This window comes from Onychostoma macrolepis, chromosome 08 (assembly GCF_012432095.1).
Source record: "Onychostoma macrolepis isolate SWU-2019 chromosome 08, ASM1243209v1, whole genome shotgun sequence".
Lineage (NCBI taxonomy): Eukaryota > Metazoa > Chordata > Actinopteri > Cypriniformes > Cyprinidae > Onychostoma > Onychostoma macrolepis.
In genome coordinates, this window is record NC_081162.1 from 11,093,608 (window position 1) to 11,117,844 (window position 24,237).

Sequence of the window (24,237 nt, forward strand, 5' to 3'; positions counted from 1 at the left end):
ATGATTGTACAAATTATTTATTTTTATTTATTTAATTTTTTCCATCTGTCATTTAGCTAGTAGTTAGTGGTTGTTTGGGTAGATAGACTACTTTATGACCTATATTTTCACCTCTTTTCTCAAACTTGATAAAGTATGGAAAAACACATTATTGCGACCGAATACAGGAATCAAATCTTGATATATTTATTAATTGTCTTGTGAACATTTATCACGCAAATTCGCTTTAAAAAAAAAAAGAAAAGAAAAAAAACGTCCATTAATAAGTGTTTAAATAATGTCTTTGCAAAAATAAATAAATAATAAAAAGTATATATATATATATATATATATATATATATACACACACACATATATATATATATATATATATATATATATATATAGCCGTTGTACACTTTTCAGTCAAATATTCTGGAAATGACAATAATAATGTTTCTTTTCTTTTCCACCCATTATTTCATTATTTTCGTTTCTTTATAAACAAACAGTTTCCTCTTAATGCGTGTTGCGTTGTTCTTACCTTGTGGTCGAATTATCCGAGTTGTTTAACTAAAACAGTGTAGCAAAGCTTGCAAACCTTTATTGAGTTTAGATTGGCTTTTTCACCCTCTCTCTCACTCGCTGTGGTGCACGTGCCACACACCTGCCGCTCAGGCGCACCATTTAGAGAGAGGGAGGGGGTGTCTGAAAGAAAACAATTAAAGAGACTTTCTCGAGCAACATTACATAAATCACATCTATTTGCGTTTCTTGCTTTTGGGCCTCGTTGTCAAAATTCCTCAGAGAGCAGAGTTCAGAACCCATCTCGTGCGTTCACTAAAACCCTTTCAACTTTTGTGGGCACAACATTTGGGCCTTTGCGCCACCAGTGACGGAAGTCAAACGACTTTTAAGGGACTCTAAACATGTAAGGCGTTCGCCCTGATTGCCTTTCATGCCTGTCCAATGAGATCCGTCTTTATGAAACACTTCGTAAACCAGAGTTCCAAACAAAAGGCCAAGTCCCTGAAACACACAAGTCACGCCACCAGCATATTGCTGACGGCCTTGGACACAGTTCATTCCTCTCTGTAGCAATTACTTTCTTCATAGCACATAGCATAGCGCATGGGTGGGGGTGGGGGGGTTTAAGCTGTTTTTCTTTTTCAACAGACATAACTCATTTAAACCAGTGTCGCAAGAGAATTTGTGCATCAAACATATTAATTCGTTTCACGATTGGTCTATCCTTTTAAATAACAAGCTATTATTATTTTTTCAAAATTTACCTAAAGCAATCTGTCTGTCATTATAGGCCTAGTCGTTTCTTTGCAGATCGTAATTGAAACGCAAGGGGGAGCCTTGCACAAATCTTGTTTAGGCACAAGCATGACCCTCTGGCTCCAGTTTCACTACTAAGGATGATCAGTGAACCTCAATCAAGGTAAATGATCCATGGATCTCCCCTAATGATGGTGAGTCACAAGGTTTTTTTTTAACATTAAATTAGGAAATAGTGCAACATTTTTATTTTATTTTTTTAATTAAAGACGCACTTTTTTCCCCTTTGGTGGTCTGAATTAGGCCTATCTGCAAGGATTTCCTTCGACACCTCAGAAAAAGCAAATTACTTGATTCCAAACCGGGAAATGTTCGTTAATATATGTTAAATAAAAATTGTCATGTGATCTCAATATGGCCGCAACCATGACAAGCGACCCGCTCCACATCGAACAATGAAATCTTCCACAATTGAAATATATTTTCAGAAATAGGCTAAGTTTAAAAGCTGTTTTTAAGCATTTTATTGAGTAACCTACATATTTAATATAACAATGAAATAATAATATAAATATTAATTTAAAAATAATAACAATGAAAATTAGGCTATATAGCCTAGCCTATATTTGTTATCATTTTATATATTTGCATTATTATCTATTTTACGTTTTAGTGTACGGTTCACCTCCCTACTATGAATAAAACTATATTGTTGTTACAGTAAATAATAGTAATAATAATATTTTTTCTCTATGCCCACAATTTATCATTGTTACCGAAATTTACAGTTAGTCCTTTGACTCACCTCCTGTATTCGATTGATTATTTAATCAGTAGCCTTTCTGATCATCATGATGCATTGCAGCAGTCTATAGTAGCCTACTAAAAATACATCTTCAGCTGAGTTCGACCGAGAATAAACCGTTTAGTGGACCGTAATGAACTGGCCGGCGTGGCCTATGGTTTTCTGAGTGTCAGCTGAAGATATCTTTGAAGGTGTTGGGCTGGTGGGGGTTACTCGATAATGAAGGGTCGTCATAGGTATCTCACTTGGCGACTGCTTGAAGTCTCCTAAATGGCTCGGAGGTAGTACGGAATCCCGGGAGTGAGGCGGTAACAGGGGAGCGTGACGAATTCCGTATAACTCGAGGAGTTAAGCGCGTGCATTCCTCCCTCTCAGTGTAGCTATATGATGCTTGGAAAAGAGCGTGTTAACTCTCATGCTTGAGTATATGACTTGAGGCACTGAACGCAAGTATTAGTTATATTAAAAACTGACGTTTGAGTGGCCAAATCCCATTATGTGTTATGAAATATGCAATGAGCTAAATCAATATTGCACATTCTCTTTTCTTATTTTGACGAATTTTAAACATTTTAAAAGAGGCTTTTTATGCTTTGAGATTGACTTTTCCAAATAAATAAAGAGAGAGAACGAGGACTTGACTTGAGCGTAGTTAATCTTAGCAACAACTGAGGACACATGCAATTAATAAAGACCTGAAGATGAAAGGCGCAACCGTTTGTGGTTCTCAACCCAAATATCCAGCACTGGGATCCTAACAATTGCCCTCAATAGGTAGTCAATGTATATCATTGGTAGTCATGGCTATCGTTAGCCTGTCTCAAACATTTGTGAAGCATGGAGCTGCCATAAATACAGCTGATTTATTATTTTCCCTCATGATCAAAACGGTGAGCAAAAAAATATTTCCTTTACAATACTGCTATAAATTACGCTGTGCGAAATGTATTTGTCATTTAAGCGATTCTTCGTTGTTTTTAATAAGACGAAATGTCTAATGGATGGATTTACTGGAATTAACTCTCTTGAGTAAATTGCCAAGGTAACAGAATAATACAATTACAAAGAAGCTACACATATTAATAACGTATAAAAGATTCATCGCTTATCTGTTGCATCATTTCATTTGTTCAGATGCGTCCTCTTTTTATTGGTTTATTGGTTTTTTGATGAGAATAGATCTAACCAAAGCGGTCCCTCCGGAACAAAACCACAAAGCTCACTAAATAAAATCTGGGACATTTAACTCATTAGCTCGATTTTTATCTTTTCTGTGTAATCGGTAGTATTATTACTCCATCTCTGCCATCCTATAGGACTGCACAAGGGTTTGCTTTTTATTTCATCGGACTCTGTCAGCCGCTGTCTGTAGTTATCAGCCCTGATCTCCAGGTGCATCGTAGACGAGGGTCAGAAGGTTCGAGGCTTCATAATGGACACAAAAGCACAAAGCATGCGGACGGGCCAGGCGTGATGCTCCGCTACCTGATATCAAAGCCAGCAGCCTCTGCATGAGAGGAGAGGGCCTCGGAGCAGCCGGAATAAAACCAAAGAGTAACATGCGCTTCAAGGTTTGAAGTGACACCATCTATTTACATCAACAACAATAACAGTAACATTTTACATTACAATAGGCATTATACAAATTGAAGGTTATTGTGATTAACTACAAAAGAAACATCGCGTAATTGCAAACATTGCCACAGATTAATTACAAAACACATGTTTCTCGTGTATTCATCGTAATCGCACTGTAGCATTAACACAATAAAAGTACTCTTACTATTACTACTACTACTAATAATAATAATCAATAATAAAATTAACATTAATAATACATTGTTGTTGTGTTGCTGACAGATAAAACGCATTTGCCGTCTCTCTCTTTGTAATTTCGTTAAATTGACAGAAGCAGTTGCTTATTACGCAAATCGCATATTGTAAAAAATGTTGTCAAATGCGTGCCACTGTCTATAAAAATATATGTACGCATTAGGCTACTTGTTTTAAAAATTTCTGAGGGCTTTAAATGCAACATTTTTACATAGTCTGACAGGCATCAAAATTCTTACTTGAAATGATCGAAAACATGAATATATATATATAAATGTATGAATTTGTAGACTCTCTTTCTTTCTTTCTTTTTTTCTTTCTTTAGGCCAAGCTTTTGTCTGAATTAGACTGTGTTTTTAGACTCATTTGTTTCACCACAATTTTCGTAACGTTGTTTACCATCCTTGTGCGCCTCTAGTTTGGGAGGCAATGCGATTTTGGAGGCGGAACGCATTTAGTTCCACTCTGCAGAATGCACGAACACAGGCGCACCAATAGCATCCCTATGTCAGTCAATAGTCTGCAAAGTGACGCGACCAAAAGGGGAGGGTGCTTTCTCTCAAGCATATCTCAGTTTTGAGCTTTCTCAAGCTGCAGGGAGCCAAATGGAGCACTAATTTAAGAGTTAACGTTTAGACATCTCCTTTACGTTTTCGTGGATTTTACTAATTTCCTGAAAACTTTCTGCGGGACGAGACGACTTGTGCACGGTGTAGGAAAGGGAGGATCTTCCCTTGCAGTTCGTGACAGCACTGCCGGGATACAAACTTTGCGCTTCGTGCAGAAAACGTCTAGATTGACCCGGCCATTAATTAACAGGTGATTTAGTGCGTGTTTTAAGTTTTATAGTTACGTCTTGTTGTCCTTCTGTGTCAAGGTTTGATCGAGAGCAAATACTAATCTTGCAAGTGGCAATTGCAATGAAAAGTTTTCTTGAGCTGGCCATTTTAGCGGCAAAGCCGTGAGATTGAGATTTCTGTAATGTTATGTGCTATAGTTTTGGGATTTGAAGCGTGGACAACTCTGACAAATGTGTTGTTGTGGATATTACAACAGGTCCTGAGTCAATAGGACGGCGCTTCCTTGCTGGTAACAGTGGGGATATTTAAAGATGTTGGACGGTATAAAAATCGAAGACCATCCGCTGCGGTCGGGACAGGCTACGCTTGGAGTTATGCTGGGTAAATGATTCATTGTCTTCAGTATATTATAGCCTACTATTGTGAACACGTATTCCTGTAATAAAAAGATAGTTTCAGATAATTTTATAATGCTGCTTTTATCGAGACGTGCGCGAGAACTAAAGCTGGATCTGTGGCAGTCGAGCTGTGCAGGCGGCTGGGATGTAGGCTATACACCTCCAGTGTCATGCATTTTACCGGCCGGCCGCATAACTGTCGAATAATAAAGGCTGTTTCTCAGAGAGAATAACCCCAATACACAGCTGACGTATTTATTTATTTTTTTCTTACATTTCATGGACAACGTAATGTATTTATTTCGATGCTCCAGTATTGTCTTTTCTGGATACAAACCGTTATACTTATTTCTCATTCACACACCTACACAAATATTATGGCTGGTTCATTCTAACTAATAGGCTATCTGTATCATCTAAATACCGCCGGAAAAATAAAAATAAAAATAGGCCTACCGCAAAAAAACAAAAAACAACCGCACACAAAAAACAAGCAACAACAAAACACCTACACAATTCCATAATCTTTTGATTTCATTTTTAATGGCTAACAATTTTGATTTCAAATGTTATTAGGGCAAATAGGCTAAATAAAACGTACAAATATATTAGGCTATATTGCCAATTATTTTAGAATCACATTTATACAAACTTTTCTTGAGATTTAGTTTTGGCTGATAGTTTGAGCGTTATTTAAAATCTAAGCGTAGGCTATATATCCTAATAATAATAATACTAATAAATCCTATCTATATTTTCGTGAATTGTCAGTTATTATTCACACGCCATTTGTTGTTTTTCTTCACCGTGTCATATTGGTTTATTTAATGAAGCATAATATTACAAAATTACATCATAACCACTTGTTCAATAGCCCATTTATTTATCCTTATTTTTAAAAATGTAGATGAAGTCAGAGTATTATTAAAATGATGCATTTGCTCTCCAGGGACGGAGTGCCATCACCAGGCGGTGTGTGAGGGGTGCCAGCGGCCGATATCTGACCGCTTTCTGATGCGCGTCAACGAGTCTTCATGGCACGAGGAGTGTTTGCAATGCGCCGTGTGTCAACAACCGCTCACCACCAGCTGCTACTTCCGGGAGAGGAAACTTTACTGCAAACACGACTACCAACAGTAAGGGCATGGATTATTTGAAATATATTATTGGTGTCACACGCACGCAGGTTCATTGCTTCTGCTTGACTTTATTTTTTTGCAACTGTGATCAAGCAAATAAAGTGTCAAATCTTCCGTTTTTACGCACTAACACTCACAATATTTCCGTTCGTGAAGTTGAACTGAATGGTGGTGTTGATGGTATGATTTTGTTGAACTTGTCATCATCTTAAAAACTTTGTTGGTTTTACAATTGTGACGCCAAGTGCACTGTGGTATTGTGGAAGAATTGTTTTTATATTTATTAGGCATTTATGCAAGTTATAGTCATAATGAATTTAGTTCCTGCGTTGTCCGGTTCTAAACTGTCTTATTTCTAAACTGAGACGCGTCAGTCCTGTTATTTAGTGAGAGGTAGTTTTCATTTCAGTTTACACTGCACTGGATTTTTTTATTTATTTTTTATTTATTTGTTTATTTATTTTTTTGGATCATATTTGCAACGTAATGGCAGCCAAAATTAAGCGATTTAATTTAATTTAGTCTTTTCTTGGATCATTCGATCAGTCGAGGACGACATAATTATTTGATCACCTGTCGTATAGTAGGCCCATGTCCATTTAACGCAGATGGATGCTGGTTAACTCATCTTAATTTTACGTTTATTTACATCATTTACATGCCAATCATAAATGGTTAGAAATGATTTAAGTGATACATTTGGCATTACTTCTGGTATGGCATACACACACACACACACACACACACATTCATTTCTTGACTGACTTTAAATAATAAACGCACTATTGTTTTTATTTATTTATTTTTTTGGTTTTGTTTTTTTAATTACGCACTCTTGTTTTATCTTCTTTTATTACTTTTATTTTATCTTTTTATTTAGCTAATTTATTATTATTAGACCTATTATAGGCCTATTACTGTTGTTGTTATTGCAGTTTTGCAATCGTGGACCATTTCTATCTTTCTGTTGCAGAATGTTTCTAATTTAATTAACCCCTAACCCTGCCGTCATGAATGTACAAACGCTATAAGTGATGCAGATACAAAATGCCTATTTTTAAACACCGTTTTAAGCAATTCAAATCTTTTCGAATCGCACTTCTTATTCCTCGGTTATAAAATCGTGTGTAGTGATTGTATGGAATAGTATGAATTTGCACAGTGGGTGGGTGCTGTGTTGATATTCACCCGGTCCTGAAGCTGTGAGTGGACCGCGGGGCGCCTTATGTTGCATGTCTTCTCCCCATGTATGTCACTACTTTTGCAAGCTTTTGTGTCAGGGGTTTTGAAATATCGCTCCCTCTCTCATGGTGATAACTGGGAGGTCCCTGTCCGACACCATGCAATAATTAAAGGGCCATATCTACCGCCTGACTTTAATAGTCACCGATTCTTTCGGCTTGACCGTGAAGAGTTAGTGTTAACAAAATTAATTTCATAGTTCTGGTTTTATATTCTATTGCCCTGGAGACAGCAGCTAGCGCTGAGACAGGCCAAACATGTGAAAACGTTTTTCTTTTAGTATGGTATTATATTTAGGCTAGATTAGGCTAGGCCTGCACAGCATATTTAAATGACTGTTTGTTTACCTGTTTGGCAAACCTGTTATTCTTACTTTTGTCTTTGCATCCACCACTTGAAATCTTATGTTTTCTAAAGCCTTGTGAATGTCAATCAGGTATTAGGTTCGTGTAAACCATGTTTTCCTGGGCTGATGTCCTTTTTTGCTCGCATTAAAAAAACCTTTCCATTTCATAAACAGCCGTTTCATTTCACACCTCTACTATGGGGGTCCCCTCACACGCGCGCTACACAGGTAGCTATGGCAGTAATATTTGTTTATTTATTTCGCAATGACGGGCCACTTAGTAGATGTAATTGGCACCTTTTTGACTTTTATGACGTTCATTTAGGTTGTACTTGTCAGCCCCGCAAAGCGCCCGTGGCACGAAGTTGAAGCCTTTGGCCGTTTCTGGTGGAACTCCGCCTAATGACATACTAGCATCAATTGATTCATGCCCTATAATCATTAGAACCGTAAATCACAACATTGGGCAAACGTTCATATTCACACCTCTCTGTCAGCTATTTACAGCACGAGCTTACCGGCGGGAATTTATAGCTTGTTTTGGCGCGGAAATTTCACCTCGCTGCAGCTCAAGAGTAACTTGGAATAACAGGCTTTCGTTATTAGAGGATTAGCTTTGGAATTACGATCTGCATATAATGTTCTTTAAATGGCCGAGCAGACCTTTGCGTTAGTGCCAATTAAAGACACAGGTTATGGAAATATAATTGTGTTTTCAAACTATTAGTGGGAATTCTGTTTACTGTATTGTAAATTAATCGGAATTACTTGGAATTGCAACGCCACTTCCAGGCAGCCTGCTCTTTCTTTCTTTCTTTTTCTTTCTTTCTTTCTTTCTTTCTTTCTTTCTTTCCTAAAGTTGAAAAAACAAAAAAAAAAAAAACATAACCTTAATAGACTATTATAAATCGTCTGTCATTAAAGTAATTTAAAAACATTTACAAAGTAGTTTGGACAAACACCTTTTATTATCTTAAAATTTAATTTTAAATTCATGGAAGCTAGAAATGCTATTTTCTTATCAGTAAATGTTACTATAATTATAAATTCATATATTTACACATACATATAAATATATTTTATATAGCCTACTTATTTTAATAATTCCTTTGTTTTTATCCTAATAAATACTCAAAATGATCAGAATAGATTTGCTGCAAAGGAAAAGAATGATTGTTGTTTCTAATGTTATGAAAATGTGAATAATGCATGTACTTCCTCTAGATTAGAAGTTGTTTTCAGCAAAGATTTTTTTGTATGTGAGAGAGAGACAAAATGTTCCTTGCTGTTGTATTTAACTCATTGTTGTGATTTGAATTATTCTCAAATAGACAACAGGATTTCTGTACCATGAGAGAAGTAGGTAAGGAGGGTTTCTGTGCACTCAGGGTTTGTGTGTGTAGATAGATAGATAGATAGGTAGATAGATATGCCTCAACTTCTTTTATTCATTTTTGTTTAACCGATGAGTATATATTTCTGTATTATTCAAATGCTGAGTGTTCAAATGTTCTCGTCTGGCCTTTAGTGTCAGTGGAACCTGGCTCAAGTCTGTTGTTAGTCTTGGTCCAGGGATAATTTGCTTGAAGTAGGAAGTTGTGGATGATCCCCTGGTGTGCTGATAGTTCTATTTTAGCACCGTGGGGGCGTCCTCCTGCGATGTGTTGTTTTTTAATTAGCTCTGCTTTGCGAGCGGGATGCTGCATTCCCGCTGACATGAGTGGATTTTGGGCCTGGCAGTGTGTTTTCTACATGACTGGAGCCGTACACCCTCCCAGTACACACTGACATCGTGTTTTTACCAAGAATGCCTTTACTCTCCTGTTTTTATTTCAGTTAAAATAACCTGTAGATCAGCATAATGATTTATTAATGATTTGAGATGTATTTGAATACTTGTTTCGCTAGTTGTATAAATATAAAAATGTAAAAAGCAGTGTTTCGATGGACGTGTGAGAAAAGGTAGTACTCGCACGTTTAGAGAAGTGAGGCGGGTACTAATCCTGCAGCGTTCAGGGCTTTTTGCTTGCCGTGTTGAAGGCCGTCGTAGCGCTCTGCTCTGGGATGAGGCCGAGCCTGAGCCAGCCTGTTCCTCTGCAAGGAAGTATTAGGTTTTGTGTCAACATTAGCCCAGCCTCTCCTGGCAGCATTAAAATGATGCAATCATCTGTCATCTCTTGACTATGCCACATACCCCCCACCATCAGACGTTTAACGCTTTGACCTAACGGGATGTTATTCTGGTGTAGAGGGGAGCGTTAGATGACTGGGTTTTGCTTTTAAATTCACCCGTGGAATAGATGATTTAGTTTTCTCTGTGTGTCTCTCCTCTTTTAGATGTGTGACTGTTGTTACTTAATGTCCTTGACATGTAACTCCACAGCTGTGATAGTATTTAACCATGGAAAATATGTATGCTATGTCTATATGCTTAATGTGCCAGCCAGAGCCAACTTTAAAGGGTATTTATTTTACTATTATAAATATAGTACTTGCAGAAGCTAACATTTCTTGAACCACTCTATATTATGAATGTGAGATTATGAAAATGTTGTCACAGCCACTAGTTTTCATTTGTTTGCATTGACCTCAATGTTTTTGTTGACTCCAGTTTGACACACTTAATGATTTATATATATTATATATATACACACACACACACACACACACACACACATTGTATGTATTGTTGTACTATTTATATAATGATTGCTAAGAATAAGCTTAAATAAATAGATGTTACTGCAGCATCAAATATTCATATAAATCACCTAAAACTAAAAGTGTGTAATTTCTTCGCCATTATAACATCAAAATGATTTGCGTAAAAAATGACAGGAGCACGCCCCTTTTCATCCATTGGTTCAACAAACAGATAACCCCGCCACCAATTGCAATTTAAGATGCATTTCTGAGTTGGACTGGTTGAGATGCTGAGCCACAGTGTTTATTTCAGGGGAATCAACTTACAATTTGGTTTACTTAGTCGCACACATAAACGGATATATCATACTATGCAAATAAAAAGATTCTTTCTGTTTTAGTATAATATTAAGAAGCCATAAGCACGATATCTTTCCATCATTCCTCTCTAATGTTGCTGTAGGCTCTTTTCTTGTCTCCGTTCCACAGTGTTCTCAACATAATGATGAAGCTCAGTGTCTCCACAGTGTTATTCCTACACAGGCTTTTCACAGATATGCTAGAAAACACTGGCACTGGGATGGCAAGTGGTGCCATGGGGCATGTGGCTCGCCCACGGCCCACTATCACACCCACCTAACACATTCTATCTGTGCATGAAGACATTTTGCAAGTGGGTTTATCTCAAAACAAGAATCTTGAGTTTGCAAATGAAAGCAAAGAGGGAAAAAGTAGAATTTGTAAATGCAAAAACAACAGCAACATAATAATCCAGTGATATAACAATTATTGGTTTCTTTCAAAGTCTCCACATCCTCCGAAATAATCCTGGACTATTAAGCTGTCTTGTGAGAGTGTTTCAACTGTCTTGTCATAGACAAGAAGATTTAAGCTTGGCGCATGTCTTAGATGCAAGTTATGAGGATGATAATCAAATCTCATCTTGGACTTCTCAGACTCTTTCTCTCCCTCTTTTTCTTTGTCATATCCTAATGAGATTAGCCTCCCAACCGCCATAGTACTAGCTGATTTGAATGACAGGTCTGCTCCGCTATCCAAGGCTATCTTACTAAGCTCTTCGCCGTATTGTCTTGAATGGAGGGACTGACGGAAGCTGTGTGCCCTAATCCTCTTATTTGTGTCAGAGGGAAGAATGAGGTGGAATGGGACAGTGCTTTGGAATGGCACCACTGCCACTTCCTCCCTCCGAAACCTCTCTCACAGCCAAGTGAGCATGAGAGGGATCTTATGAGGCTCAGGCACAGTCACACACGCATTAGGCAGTTTGCTCCCTCCATTTAACCCTTATTCAGAAGGCATTTTCATAAAATAAAAAGCCCTTGATGACGGAAAAGTCCAGAAATAGCCTATAACGAGTAGCATTTTGGAATTTTGGCAGGTGTACCATTGGATATTCCACCAAAAATGAAAGATTCTGACATAATTTACCCACCCTCATGTGGATACAAACCTGACTTTCTTTCTTCTGTGGAACACAAAAGATGTCTTAAAATGTATTCTTTTAAGAACTTTGTTTGGACCCCAGTGTTCCAGTTTACACTTTATTTTAAGGTGTCCTTGTTACATTTAAGTACTGAGTAACATTAATTAACTACATTTACTTATAACTTACTAACCCTGGTTAGGGTTAGGATTATAGGGTTTGGTTTAGGGTTACTTGAATATAATTATGCATAATTTATTGTTGTTACAATAGTACATGTAACATGTGTAACAAGGACACCTTCAAATGAAGTGTTTGGAACAACATGCGATTAAGTAATTGATGACAGAATATTCATTTTTGGGTCAACTTTAAATTTGAAAACCTGCCTCACCATGTTTGGGTCCTATATAAGAGTGTTTTAAGGGTCACTTGAAAGAATGACTTTTGCTGGTTGCTTTGTGGTCTTTTGTGCCCGCTCAGTTTTCCTTCACGTGGAATAAGCTTTCTCCGGGTCGGAACCCTCCTGGAGCTAGAGGTAATCTGTCTTCAGCTGGAGCTCCCACAGTTCTTTATTTACTCATTCAACTAGTTGGAAGTCTGTTAGACTCCAGATCAGATGCTCTGAAACCAATCTGATTACCTCAACCAGCCAATTACCTTCCTCTTCACAACCACAGTTCTAAAGCGCCGCATTCCGCATTCTGATATTTCTTTAGTTTCATTATAAAAGAAAAGAGAAGAACAGCAGTTGAAACGTTCTTGAGTGTTGTCATATTACTTGTATGGTCCTTTTAGGAAAATTAAACAGAAATGTTGGATAAGTTACTCTGGTTAGCAATTGAATTCTTACAATTGAGCACATCCTGGTGTTTGCAGTGGTTGGCTGCAATATTTGAAGTGGTTGTAACATTAAACAGTGTTGATGGAATTGTAAGGGTTTTTTTTGGATCAAATTTTAGAAGTCAGCCTCAGGTTTCATGAGAAGAATCTTAAACTTGTTCTACAAGCAGATATGTTAAATAAAATGCATGTTTAAACAGAATTAATGTAAATGTTTTTATAAAATTATAAACTTCATATTTTTAAATCCTGCAAAAATTGACCTTATTAACTTTCATTGTAAATGCCTCATAAGCTTCTGCTCAAAACCAAGAAAACCTAGGCTGATTGCTAAAACTGTGAAATCATATACCTCTTAAATGTCTTGTACATGATAATGTGAGTTATACATATGTGACTCTGGATCACAAAACCAGTCATAAGTCGCACAGGTATATTTGTAGCAATAGCCAAAAATACACTGTATGGGTCAAAATAATAAATTTTCCTTTTATGCCAAAAATCATTAGAATATTAAGTAAAGATCATGTAATGTGAAGATATTTTGTAAAATTCCTACCGTTAATATATCAAAACTTAATTTTTGATTAGTAATATGCTTTGATAAGAACTTAATTTGGACAATGTTTATTTTTTATTTTTTTTTGCACCCTCAGATTCCAGATTTTCAAATAGTTGTATCTCGGCCAAATATTGTCCTATCCTAACAATACATCAATTGAAATCTTATTTATTCAGCTTTCAGATGATGTATAAATCTCAATTTAAAAAAATTGACCCTTATGGTTTTGTGGTCCAGGATCACATATGCATGTGTGCTTCATTTGTATATGAAAATTAAATGGCTTCATCCTGTTGTGCATCAAAGCGAGTGTGTCAATGCTCAGTGTGTATCCGGGACAAAATCCTGAATCCTGAATGTTGCGGGTTGAGGGGAAGCTGAAGTAGAAGACAGGTTAAAGTAAACTGAAAAAACAGTGTTCTGACCAGCAAGACCTTCTGTTTCCCCACCCACGGTCCTGATCTTCTGTCGCTATGGGGATCGCTGCTGATCGGCCCAAGGACTGGACCAAGGAAAACAAACGTGAGCAGGAGATGGTGGGGATCGTATTTCCATACCTCCATGGGACTGCGAGCCCCCTGCAAGCAGCTAAAATGATTTGTGCTGGAGGTCAAAAGACCCATGGCGGCTTCAAAAAGTGGAGAGTGGAAATATTTGGATGATGGGCGGAGTCAATAGAAGGCACAGTGATGGAGTTGAGACAGGAAAAAAAAGAGTTGAGTAAGCAGCTAACTGGATTGCAGATGTTTAAAATTGTAATATTCTTCTGTCAGACGATTCAGAGGAGTTAAACACAAAGCCACAGCAGTGTAAACACAATTGGCTTTAATTTTATAGTCGTATAAATTTAAGGAATATTCAGGGTTCAGTGCAAGTTAAGATCGATCAACAGCATTCGTGGCGTAATGTTGATTACAACAAAGCCGCTTGTCCATGCTTTTCTTAAAGAAAAAAAAAAAAGGAAAGAAAGAGAGAAGGAAATCTGGTTTACAGTGAGGCACTTAGAATGGAAGTAAATGAGACCAATTTATAAATTTTAAAATGGAAAAACGGCTAAACAGAAAAACAATGGAAAACAGTTACTGTTAATGTGATTATAGTGTGAAACAGCATACTAACCTAAAATTATGTCCAGTTGTACATTTTTGTTTCCACGACAATGTAAAACCTAAAGCAACCATAATGATTACAAAACTTTACAGCTAACATAAAATACAAGTTTAAACAAGAATTAATGTAAGTGCTTTTCTAAAATTATAAGCGTTACATTTCTACTTTTCAATCGTTCAAAAATTGGCCTCATTTACTTCCAATGTAAATGCCTCATTGTAACCTTAATTGTTGCTTTTGTAAAGAAAACAAGAGACAAGTCAACATTAAGTTTTGTGGCACTCACCATAATGCTGTAAACTGAACTTATTGAACCCAGAATATTATATTAATAGAAAAAGAACAGATCTTTTTTGTTGTTGTTGTTTGTTTTTTTATCATCTCTGTGATGCCATTTTTAGGTCAGGTCTCATCTTGCTTTTTTACAAAGGGGTGCCACCTTTGTGAGGCAACCCCCAAAACCCCAGCAACAATTTCTGAAAGTACGATACTGATCGTCTGTGCCTTTTTCCCTCCTTTCTCTCCCCCTCTCCGCTGTATTTCCATGTCTCTCCTGGCTGGATGCTAATATTTCTCTGAAAAGAGCCACAATACATCTTCCTGGGAATTTCCACCACTCGCAAGTGCAGCAAAATGATCTGCTAGTCTGGAAAAAAAAAAAAAAAAAGGTGGATGAGGGAATGAAATATTGAGGATTTCTGAAAATCGAATAAAGGAAAATGATTTATTTCACAGTGCCATTTTAATGAAGACTCATGTGTCTTTGTTTACATACAAGCGACGCCAAAAAACCTCAAATATTGGCTGATTAATATTGAGATATTACGCGTTCTTTGTTTTTGTGTCAAACAATGCATCCTCTTTATTCTGTTTTACCTTGTGAATGCTGTTGTTTTGATAGTACACTTTTTACCAGTCCTCTCGATGCCCATCCTTTTTGGCAGGATTCATAACCACAAACACAAACATGCTGTTCAGACATAATAGTGTTTCGAAGAAACATTGAACCTTAGAATTGCTTATTCAGCAGTAAGGACTGAATGAGAAACAAAGCTAAACTCACATATGGTGAATAGATAGACCTGACTTTTGCATATTTCACCCCTAAAAAGAGTCAAACATTTCTGTTATGGCCTCAAACATGTTCTCCATCTCAGACCAATCCATCTCGTCTCCTGGCTTCCCTGCTTCTGTTGTTTTTTCTTGGGAGCGAGTGAGTAAGTCTATTCCCCCCTCCCGAGGTGGGCGTCTGTCTGTTGTCAGGCGTGAGGAGCGGCCCCTGCCCCTGCAGTTAGCAGGGGGAAAGCGATCCTGACCCCCGGCCCAGAACATGAAACCAGAGCCGGTGTGTGGCGCTTGGTGCTCAGCTGGAGAGGCGGCAGAGCCCTGACCTCCAGCTCCACATCACACCGTGCGCCAGACTCTCCTCTGCCCTCCTTCTTCAGCTCTGTAGTGGTGGGACACGGTGCCAAACCACCTGAGGGCAAAGCCTGAACGCCTCACGCGCCCAAAAACATCTCCGTCTGTGAGATAAACAGTCTGCTGCAATCCAAACAATTTGCTCTCACATTCATCCTTGTTTGCATAAGTACTCTTTACAGGAGTTAAAGAATTAAAAGAAGGTGTTATACTATGAATGTCTAAAATTAAAATATTTAATGGAATAAAACCAGACTGTAGTTAAGTACAGAAACTATACTAGACTCTTTATTTGACTAATGCCTTTTCTTACTGGTTGTGAGGCTCTGGATTGGTGTTTTAATTTTAGTGTGCATAGGGTGTGGTATCTCTCATAAAACATCTCAATATTGATCTCAACTTTTTGACAAATATCATGTCCATTTTCCCTGTCAGCATGTCTGTCGTTTTCTGTTTGGAACTAGCGATGTTGATTCTTGGATGAATAATTTCTTTGAGTCAGTTCTTCTGAACGAATAGGATAAACTGATCTGCAAAACTGTACGATTCAGTTTGTGATTCAGTCTTTCAGCTGTCAGATCATTCAGACAGCTCGCTCACAGACTCGTTTTGGTGCAGCTTTCACTCAGTAAAACATTGCAATACCCAAATCATTGAAAACAAAGAAAAGAACATTGGATTGAGAGGAATATTTATCTACAATCCATTGGAAATGCTCTCATTTTGCAGCATCGAAGGTCTTTAGTAGGTTCAACACCTGTATGTGAAAATTGTGAATGACTGTGTTATACAGGTAAAGACTTTTCAAACAAAATGTATGAAATCATTCAAAATAAAAATACTTGAATTTTTGGACATGTACTGTGTAAATACTGTGGTACAAGAAATACCATAATGATGTTTATTTCCAACACCATCTGATTCCATCACTTTACCATGTACTGCTACAACAGGCTAATTTTTTGAAAGGTAATTTTGAATTGGGGCAGTGTCTTGTGAATAAGTCTTTTAGAAAAGACTGTGTGTGACGCTGAACCTTTTTTATTTTGCTGTTTTATGTTCTGCTCTCATATTTTGCCATTTCCTACCTCTCCTCTAATCTGCGTGATATGTTTTACCTATCAGCAGAAGCACCAGTTCAAATCCGTGATTTTGTTTCAGGATCCAAATTTTACACCGGAAATCAAGTGGCACAGTGCCACAATTGCTAATAGTGCAAAAGTCAACAAAAATGTCCTTAAAATCAAACATTTTTGCATTTGTTTACAATTTGCATTTAGCATTGTTTTGATATATTAGAATAGACTTGCAACACATTTTTGAATCACAAACCAACAGAATAAGTGGTCTGGGTAAGATGCTCTCCCAAACAATTTGCATACTATTAACAAAGCAAAATCAAAGCAAGGACAGTATCATAGCTTTCATAAGAGAGCCATGCAAACATATCGTCCATAACGTTGGACCCAGTGATGTAAGTGGAGAAGTACAAATGATCTGCTCTGAAGTGTTAAGTGCTTTAGTGTTATGATATCAAATGGAGCATGAAGGCTTGGACAGAGGTTTATGATTTCACTTCTGTATCCCTTTCATTGCTCTTTCCTGTCGTTATTTCCCAGTCTCAAAGCAGCTGTCTGTCACTCACACGTGGGCTGTATTTGCATACAGTTGCTGAGTTGTCTTTGTACATGACTGCACAGCATCATGTGATGAGAAAATGTGGATATGCTAAATCCTAACTAGTTTTGCTTTGGGATGCAGAATTGTGGCCAATTTTGATTGTTCGTATATCCTTTGGGAAAAGTGTCATTTTGACATTTAAACACTCTTTATTGTTCTGTCATTGCTATACATGATTTCATGGATGGCTGCAGTTTATTATTTACCTTTAGCATAGTTTTTATTTTTCCTCCCCATAACAAACCTCCAACCTAATTTTGAAAAATACCATCGTATACCATGCGATGCTCACACACAGGCACAGCGGCATTGTGCTGTGGGTTTTTGCCTTTTTAACAAAGTGACTGCGCATGGTGGCGTATTTGTTTCGTGGTTTTCAAGTAGTGCCGATGTTTCAGTATCTGACAGGCTGCAGAGCTTTTGAAGAGCTGATGTTCAGTTTATTCGCAGTGGAAGGGCAGCTGCTGTATCCTCTCAACATTTTGGCCTGATCCACCAGTTACACGCTTGCAGGCACGCACATACGCACCGCACATCTGCATCCCACATGCTTAGATACACGCGTACACATGTTGTCGGATTTGAGACTATAATCAGATTAATTGGTCCATCTTTCCTTGGAAACCGAACATACATTGTACGTTAAAGCATTTTTTTACAAGAGCCGTATCGATGTAACATTAACCAGAAGCCGTGCTCGGAGTGTGGGGTCAGAGGGAGACTTGAGGGCCCCTGACATGACATCCTAATGAAATAAAGACTGCAGAAAGAGAGCGAACGCAAGAGAACTGCTCAGAATTAGCTATTAGGAGAGAAGAATGATTCCTTTTTCTGTACTGTGCTCACAAATTATACCCCTAAAAGCGTTTTCTACCTTTTTTGTTTTTAAAAATGTTAACTTTTACCTCAGATGTTATGTCTCCACATTCGAGAAACATGAGTAAAAATCAGTCATGGCCCCATGAGGGAACCCGAACATTAGTTGAAGTATGTTTCTAATCCTTATTAACATTCTCCAAAGTCATGCATGAAATATGTTTTGTGCCACACTACGCACCATGTGTTTTTCTTTTTCTCCACAAGTATTTTTCAAACAGAGATCCACTACACACACTGCTGTGCATTATTTTATTATAGGGCTGAAGCTCACCGCAGCCCTGAGAGTTTAAGAGAAGGAAAAACTGGCCTTGATTTTCCACCAGGGTTTCGTTCGCTTTGTCCCAACGCTCCTTTCTGCTCGATTGTTATTTCGTAGTGATGTCATCAGTGCAGGTACAACATGACGTTTTATTCACCAACAGTCTGTTGTTCAGACAGGCCTTGCATTACTCCAGCGAATGTTTTCTCGATACCGACCTCTCCTCATTCTCTGAGGCTGTATTTCTCTCTGTCAGGTTTTTAAGTCTCCCAAAAACCGTATCAAACTCCAGGGAGAGATGTATGATCAATCAAAAGACTCAAACATCATTATTTTTTGAGAACTCCAAGTATCTCCCACCCATATGTGTTTTTTTTCCCCTCTGTGGGAGACATGCGAGCAGCTGCGAAGAAACTCTTTTGCCAGCCATCGGATGAACCTCAGCGGACATTCGTCAAGGATTATGAGAGAAGTTTCTTTTTTTTCGTAATTGAAATGTTTCGTTCTTCTGACCAGTGAGAGAAAGACAAATGAGCAGCTTGAGAGCCAAACAGGAAGAGTTTGTGGACTCTTGGCCGGAGCTCATGTAGTGTATCTGAAAAACACCTCTAGTTGTGCAGAATTTGAAGATGTGGTTGTTTAGTTCCATGTTGTACGTAATGAGCGGAGAGCTGCGAGGAAGAAAGGAGGGAAAGGGAGAGAGAGAAATACAGTGAGCAGTTTCTGAAGGCAGCATTAACACAGGGTTCTGTAGTATTAAAAGAGATTTACACCCCTTTCTTTAGCTCACCAGCTCCTCTTTTACAGATATTTCAAGGAAGCTATAAAAGTGAACCGACAACTAGAGCAGAATCCCTGACACAGCATTGGAGATCGGCCCTCAAGCCATACTCCATCTGAGACCCGACAACTGTTGGGGCCCTTGGGTTTGAGTTCAACCACAGTTGGTGAAAGTCAGAGCAAGATAAATAAGTAAGCAGCATATGCTCTAAGATTTCACGTGACTTCGTTAGGATATGTTTTTGCTTGCGTTCAGTAAATGATACCTGTTCTTCTATTTTTCTGCTGGAAGGCCCTGTTTGTGACCCAAATATAGCGGTGTTGTCTGTTTCCCATGCGGTTCTTTTGAAGCATGGGGTCTGCGTGGTCCAGAACGCCTCTGCTCTGTGTCAGATGTCGTACTCCCCTCTGGGCTGACCAACAGGCTCTCTTTGCACCCTGATGTGCCCATAACATTTAACGGTGCTTTGGCAACCCCAAATGGAAATTCTTACTTGGCCTCTGCAATCAGTGTTCATTTCTTCTCTGGTTGCATTTGCATTTCTGTTTCCTTCATTATTATTTAATCAGTTATTTAACCCTGAGTCTTTGATATCTGTGAGGACGAAGATCTCAATGGAAAATTGATGGAGAAACCTACATCTTCTCACAGGAGTGCACGTAGGGGCAGGAGTTTGTCCAGGGTTAGGGTTAGTAGGTGTCTTTTGAGGGTAGTATAAGAGGAAAGTGGCAGTATTTGCACATTTTGATTACCTCTAAACACGTTAAATGATATTCTTTTACTTTACAGAGTAGACAGTTGTTGCACATGCACAATGCCGAGACTAATTGTAGTCCAATTTACAATGCTGGGCGTAGCTGAGCTGTTTTCTATTATTTAATTTTTTTTCTCATTCCACAGAGGAAAAGTGTATATTGAACAGCTATAAACAGTCGTAACATGGGATTTAGAGTATTTAAAGAATTTGTATTTATCTTAAAAACATCCTACATTTACAATTCCCTCATTACCTATAAATCAGTACTTTGTCCTTGGTCCTTTAATGACTATGCTTGTATCTTGATTATATTCCAGAGATGTGGACATCAGAGACTGATTTCTGTTGCGTGCACATTCTTTATCTTGGTTTTCGTGTCTCAGCTGTCCTCCTCGAGATGGACACTCGCCCTGTGGCGGCAAACCACCAGAGGCCTGTAGGTAATTGCACAAGTGGTTGATATTTCAAAGCTTGCGCTCACTCTCTGTCCTCCAAATGCGTTTAGGTGCTATACTGGGAGTGTGTAACCTATTCTTAAGATATTTCAGATAGAAAGAGATGTCATTTTCCAGAGGTTGCATGAGTGTAGATGTCCGTTTCATCCTTGAGATTTGCGATTCTGGGGACGTCCATGCAGATGCATTGCATCAAGCCCAGGATGCACTAAAAGTGTCCTTCGCACGTAGCTGTTTATGTGGAAGGTTCATAAGACCCACAGGATCAAAGAAAAGCAGGGAAAAACAGCATAGAAGGGAACAGGAAAAATAAATAGAGAGGGCATGTTTTTTCTTACTCTTTATTTTTTCGTTGTCAACACTGTTAATCATGTTAGCATCGGCTTTACAGCTCCTCCCACGGCGGGGGCTCATGCTGTGGAGAGTTGCCCATTATTTTAATTCGTTATTTTTATTACCGTGAAGAAAAATAAAACTGAGAAAACGCAAAACAGACCTCTTAAACATAAGAACAATGGTAGTTAAAAATGAACAAGAAAAAAAGAAACACGAAACTTCACACCACAGACCTATATCCTATTTCTGCGTATTTTTTATTGCACTGTAACAATTTGTTCTCTGAAAGGCCAGTGAGCAAATGAAGATCATACTTGACAGTTGCTTATTTCTTTCCTACATTCACCATCCCATTTGTTTATTTTTCAGGTTTGCTTTGCATGGAAACATTCATCAATCCGCTGTATAAATGATACGATGTGTGTCAGGCAAGTTTTCACAATAAATGCCAATTCTTTCGTGTTCTGCAAGTCTTAATTGACCTGATTGCCACGCGTATCTGTTATCCAACCGTTATCATTATGAAAACACAGCTGTTTGTTTATATCACCATTGCATATCCCAATACGTTTACCACTTTCAAAGCCAGTAAACTGATTCCCATCCGAAGCAAAACATTGTTTTTTGTTAGAAATCGTTTTTTGGGACCGCGCAGGATCGGGTGAAACTACTAGGGATGATTTTCTGATTTATTTACGGCCACACAGACCTCAGAAATGTGTGGTAGGGAATCCACAAGCACATTTCACCCCTATAATCAGAATTTATATGCCAGTGGGGTCGCGAGCGATTTGTTTTGGCTGTCCGTTGGAGTGCAAACACGTGCTTATGAAGAGGCTGGTGCAGACGGAAGGGGCGAACGGCCTCGGAAACCTCTGGTTCCTGTCTCTCACTTCATCTGTTTTACTCTCTTCGAGTTTTAATTGGGAGTTATTGCTGGTGAGATAAGTGTGGGGATAAGCGTGCTCTGATCTATGAGGTGCTTGGACATCGCCAGTGCCGTGCAGTAACAGAATGTGTTCAGGGTCTTGGGCTTGACCCCTGCTCCACTCCTCTTGCCCTCTGAAGACATCTTCTGATCTCTCACACATTAATTAATTTTTCATCCCTTAAAACAGATGTGTGACACACCCGGTAACTTTTGCATTGTTCTGTAACTGTTGATTTCAAACGCTTCCATTAAGCGTTAGGTGCACTCTTCCGAAAGGGAGTTTTCGTAGCAATGCAGTAGAACCATTTTGAGTTCCCCAAAGATGCTTTCAGAGAAAAGTTCTTTAAAGAACAATTTTGTATCAGTGTGAAAGAACTTTCAATAATCTGAAGAACTTTTCACATTGTAAAGAACCTTTTGTGCAATGGAAATGTTCCAGACTCTTAATAAAGGTTTGGCATCTATGGTTCCAAGAAGAACCTTTAGCGTCCATGGAACCTGCACAAAAGATTCTTTATAGTGGAAAAAGGTTCTTTAGATTATTCAAATGTTTTTCATACAAAAAAAATGGTTCTTTTAAGAAGTATTCACTGAAAGGTTCTTTTGGGAGCCAAAAATGGTTCTTCTATGGAATAGAAGCTTTTGGAACCTTATTGATGTTCAAGGTTCTTCATGGAACCATCGGTGCCAGTAAGGAACCTTTGCTTTTAAGAGTGTGAGAAGTGTTTACAGAAGAGTTTTTAGGGGTATCGCTCACGCCAGTGATGGTGTGCATAGGGTGACAGGAGCATTCCAGTCCTGGCCATGTTAATGCTCTGCCTAAGGGGGGTATTAAGGAATGTGGCGGCTTTGAAGCTATCCCCTCTTTCTCCTTAGCTTTCTCTCCCTTACTTTTTCTGGTCTCCCAGCGTTCGCCTTGATCCCTCCTGCCTCCTTTTTTCTTCTCCCCCTCGTTATTTATGGCCATACCCATCCTTCACCTGTGAATAGATGGTGAGGATGAAAGATTACTGCTCTTCAGGCGTGCATGACTGTTGTTTCACATGGATTAATGGGGCTAGGAGTGCTTTCCCTAAGCACAAAGAGACAAATTTGAGCATTAAATTAGACAACTCTTACATGCCAAAAGTGTTTGCTCATTGGACAATCGCCAACTTGTTTCCAGAGCCTGTCAGAGTAAATCACCTTAGATTCACTGATGAACGCTAATCCTGTAAGCAAGCATAAGTACGCTAAGATTCTAGACCTTGTTATATTCTTTTAAGCTAAAGTAAATCTTGCTTCGAGCAGTATATTTTCAGACTGCAGGAATATGCTGTGATGTTTCATGGGTAGTTACAAAAACTGCTATTTTTTTGCTTTCCCTTGAAGTTCAGTGTTGAAGCTTAATGTTGGATGTAATTCATTCACACCAACATGACGTTCAGCAATTTTGTGACGTGCAGTTGTGATTGTTCATGTAACTATCAACACTTATTTAAGAAGCCTTCGAAATGACTTTGAGCGCAGTTTTAATGTGCTGATGTATCGAAACACCAAGTTGGAACATGACATATCACATATTGAAGGGCTTGTCCTTTTTTTTGTTTAAATAGTCAATATCCTTGTGTGTATGTCAGCAGTGAGCCATTATTTGTTACTTGGATTTAGAGGCACAGACAGAGACACAGCTTCTCAATCTACAGCATTTTATTAGACAAAAAACATGGAAGCGTAGATGAGTGCAAGATAAGTCATCAATATTTTTATCTTTTTTTTTATTGAAGAGGCAATATGTATATTATAAATTTGTATATCTGCTAAAAATACATTTTTCTAAAAAATTTTTTTTAATTTTCAAGAATTTAAATTAGCATATATATATATATATATTAGTGATCCACTTATGTTAAAACTGTCCAATAATATAAGCTGATAATTGTTAAAAATAGAAAACTAAACATTTAAATACACTATAAAATAAATTATTTTAAATGCTACAAGTTTGTTTTATTATTATTTATCACTGTATTATAATTTACTGTATGAATAATAGACATTCATTTGGAGATTTGCCATAAATTACATTTAAGAGTAGTATTAAATTATTTGTATTTTCAAACTTTTAGTGAGGATTAGATAACAAAAGTAATGTAAAAAAGAAAAAGAAAAAAAAAGATACTGATAAATAAAAAAAACAATCTAAAATAAACGATGATACATATCATGCATCACTAATATAATGTTTACAAATGCAAAGTTAATTATTAAGTGTATATACCACTGTGGCAGTTTACTATTGAGACTTGGCGTCCTTCAGTAGTACAGGTGCC

General features: G+C 37.9%; 1 protein-coding gene across 2 annotated transcripts in view; it reads left to right on the forward strand.

Annotated features, from left to right (window-relative positions):
• The first annotated feature begins 3,501 nt into the window (after positions 1-3,501).
• lmx1bb (LIM homeobox transcription factor 1, beta b) overlaps positions 3,502-24,237 on the forward strand; it is a 69,817-nt gene continuing 49,081 nt past the window's right edge. The window contains exons 1-3 of one of the 2 annotated variants that reach the window (XM_058784967.1): positions 3,502-3,639; positions 4,958-5,082; positions 6,049-6,235. In XM_058784967.1, coding sequence (XP_058640950.1) covers positions 5,013-5,082; positions 6,049-6,235 — 257 coding nt within the window. In that variant the 5' untranslated portion in view covers positions 3,502-3,639; positions 4,958-5,012. Of the gene's footprint in view, positions 3,640-4,436; positions 4,721-4,957; positions 5,083-6,048; positions 6,236-24,237 lie in introns of those variants that run through there. The other variant, XM_058784966.1, reaches the window with a different exon arrangement.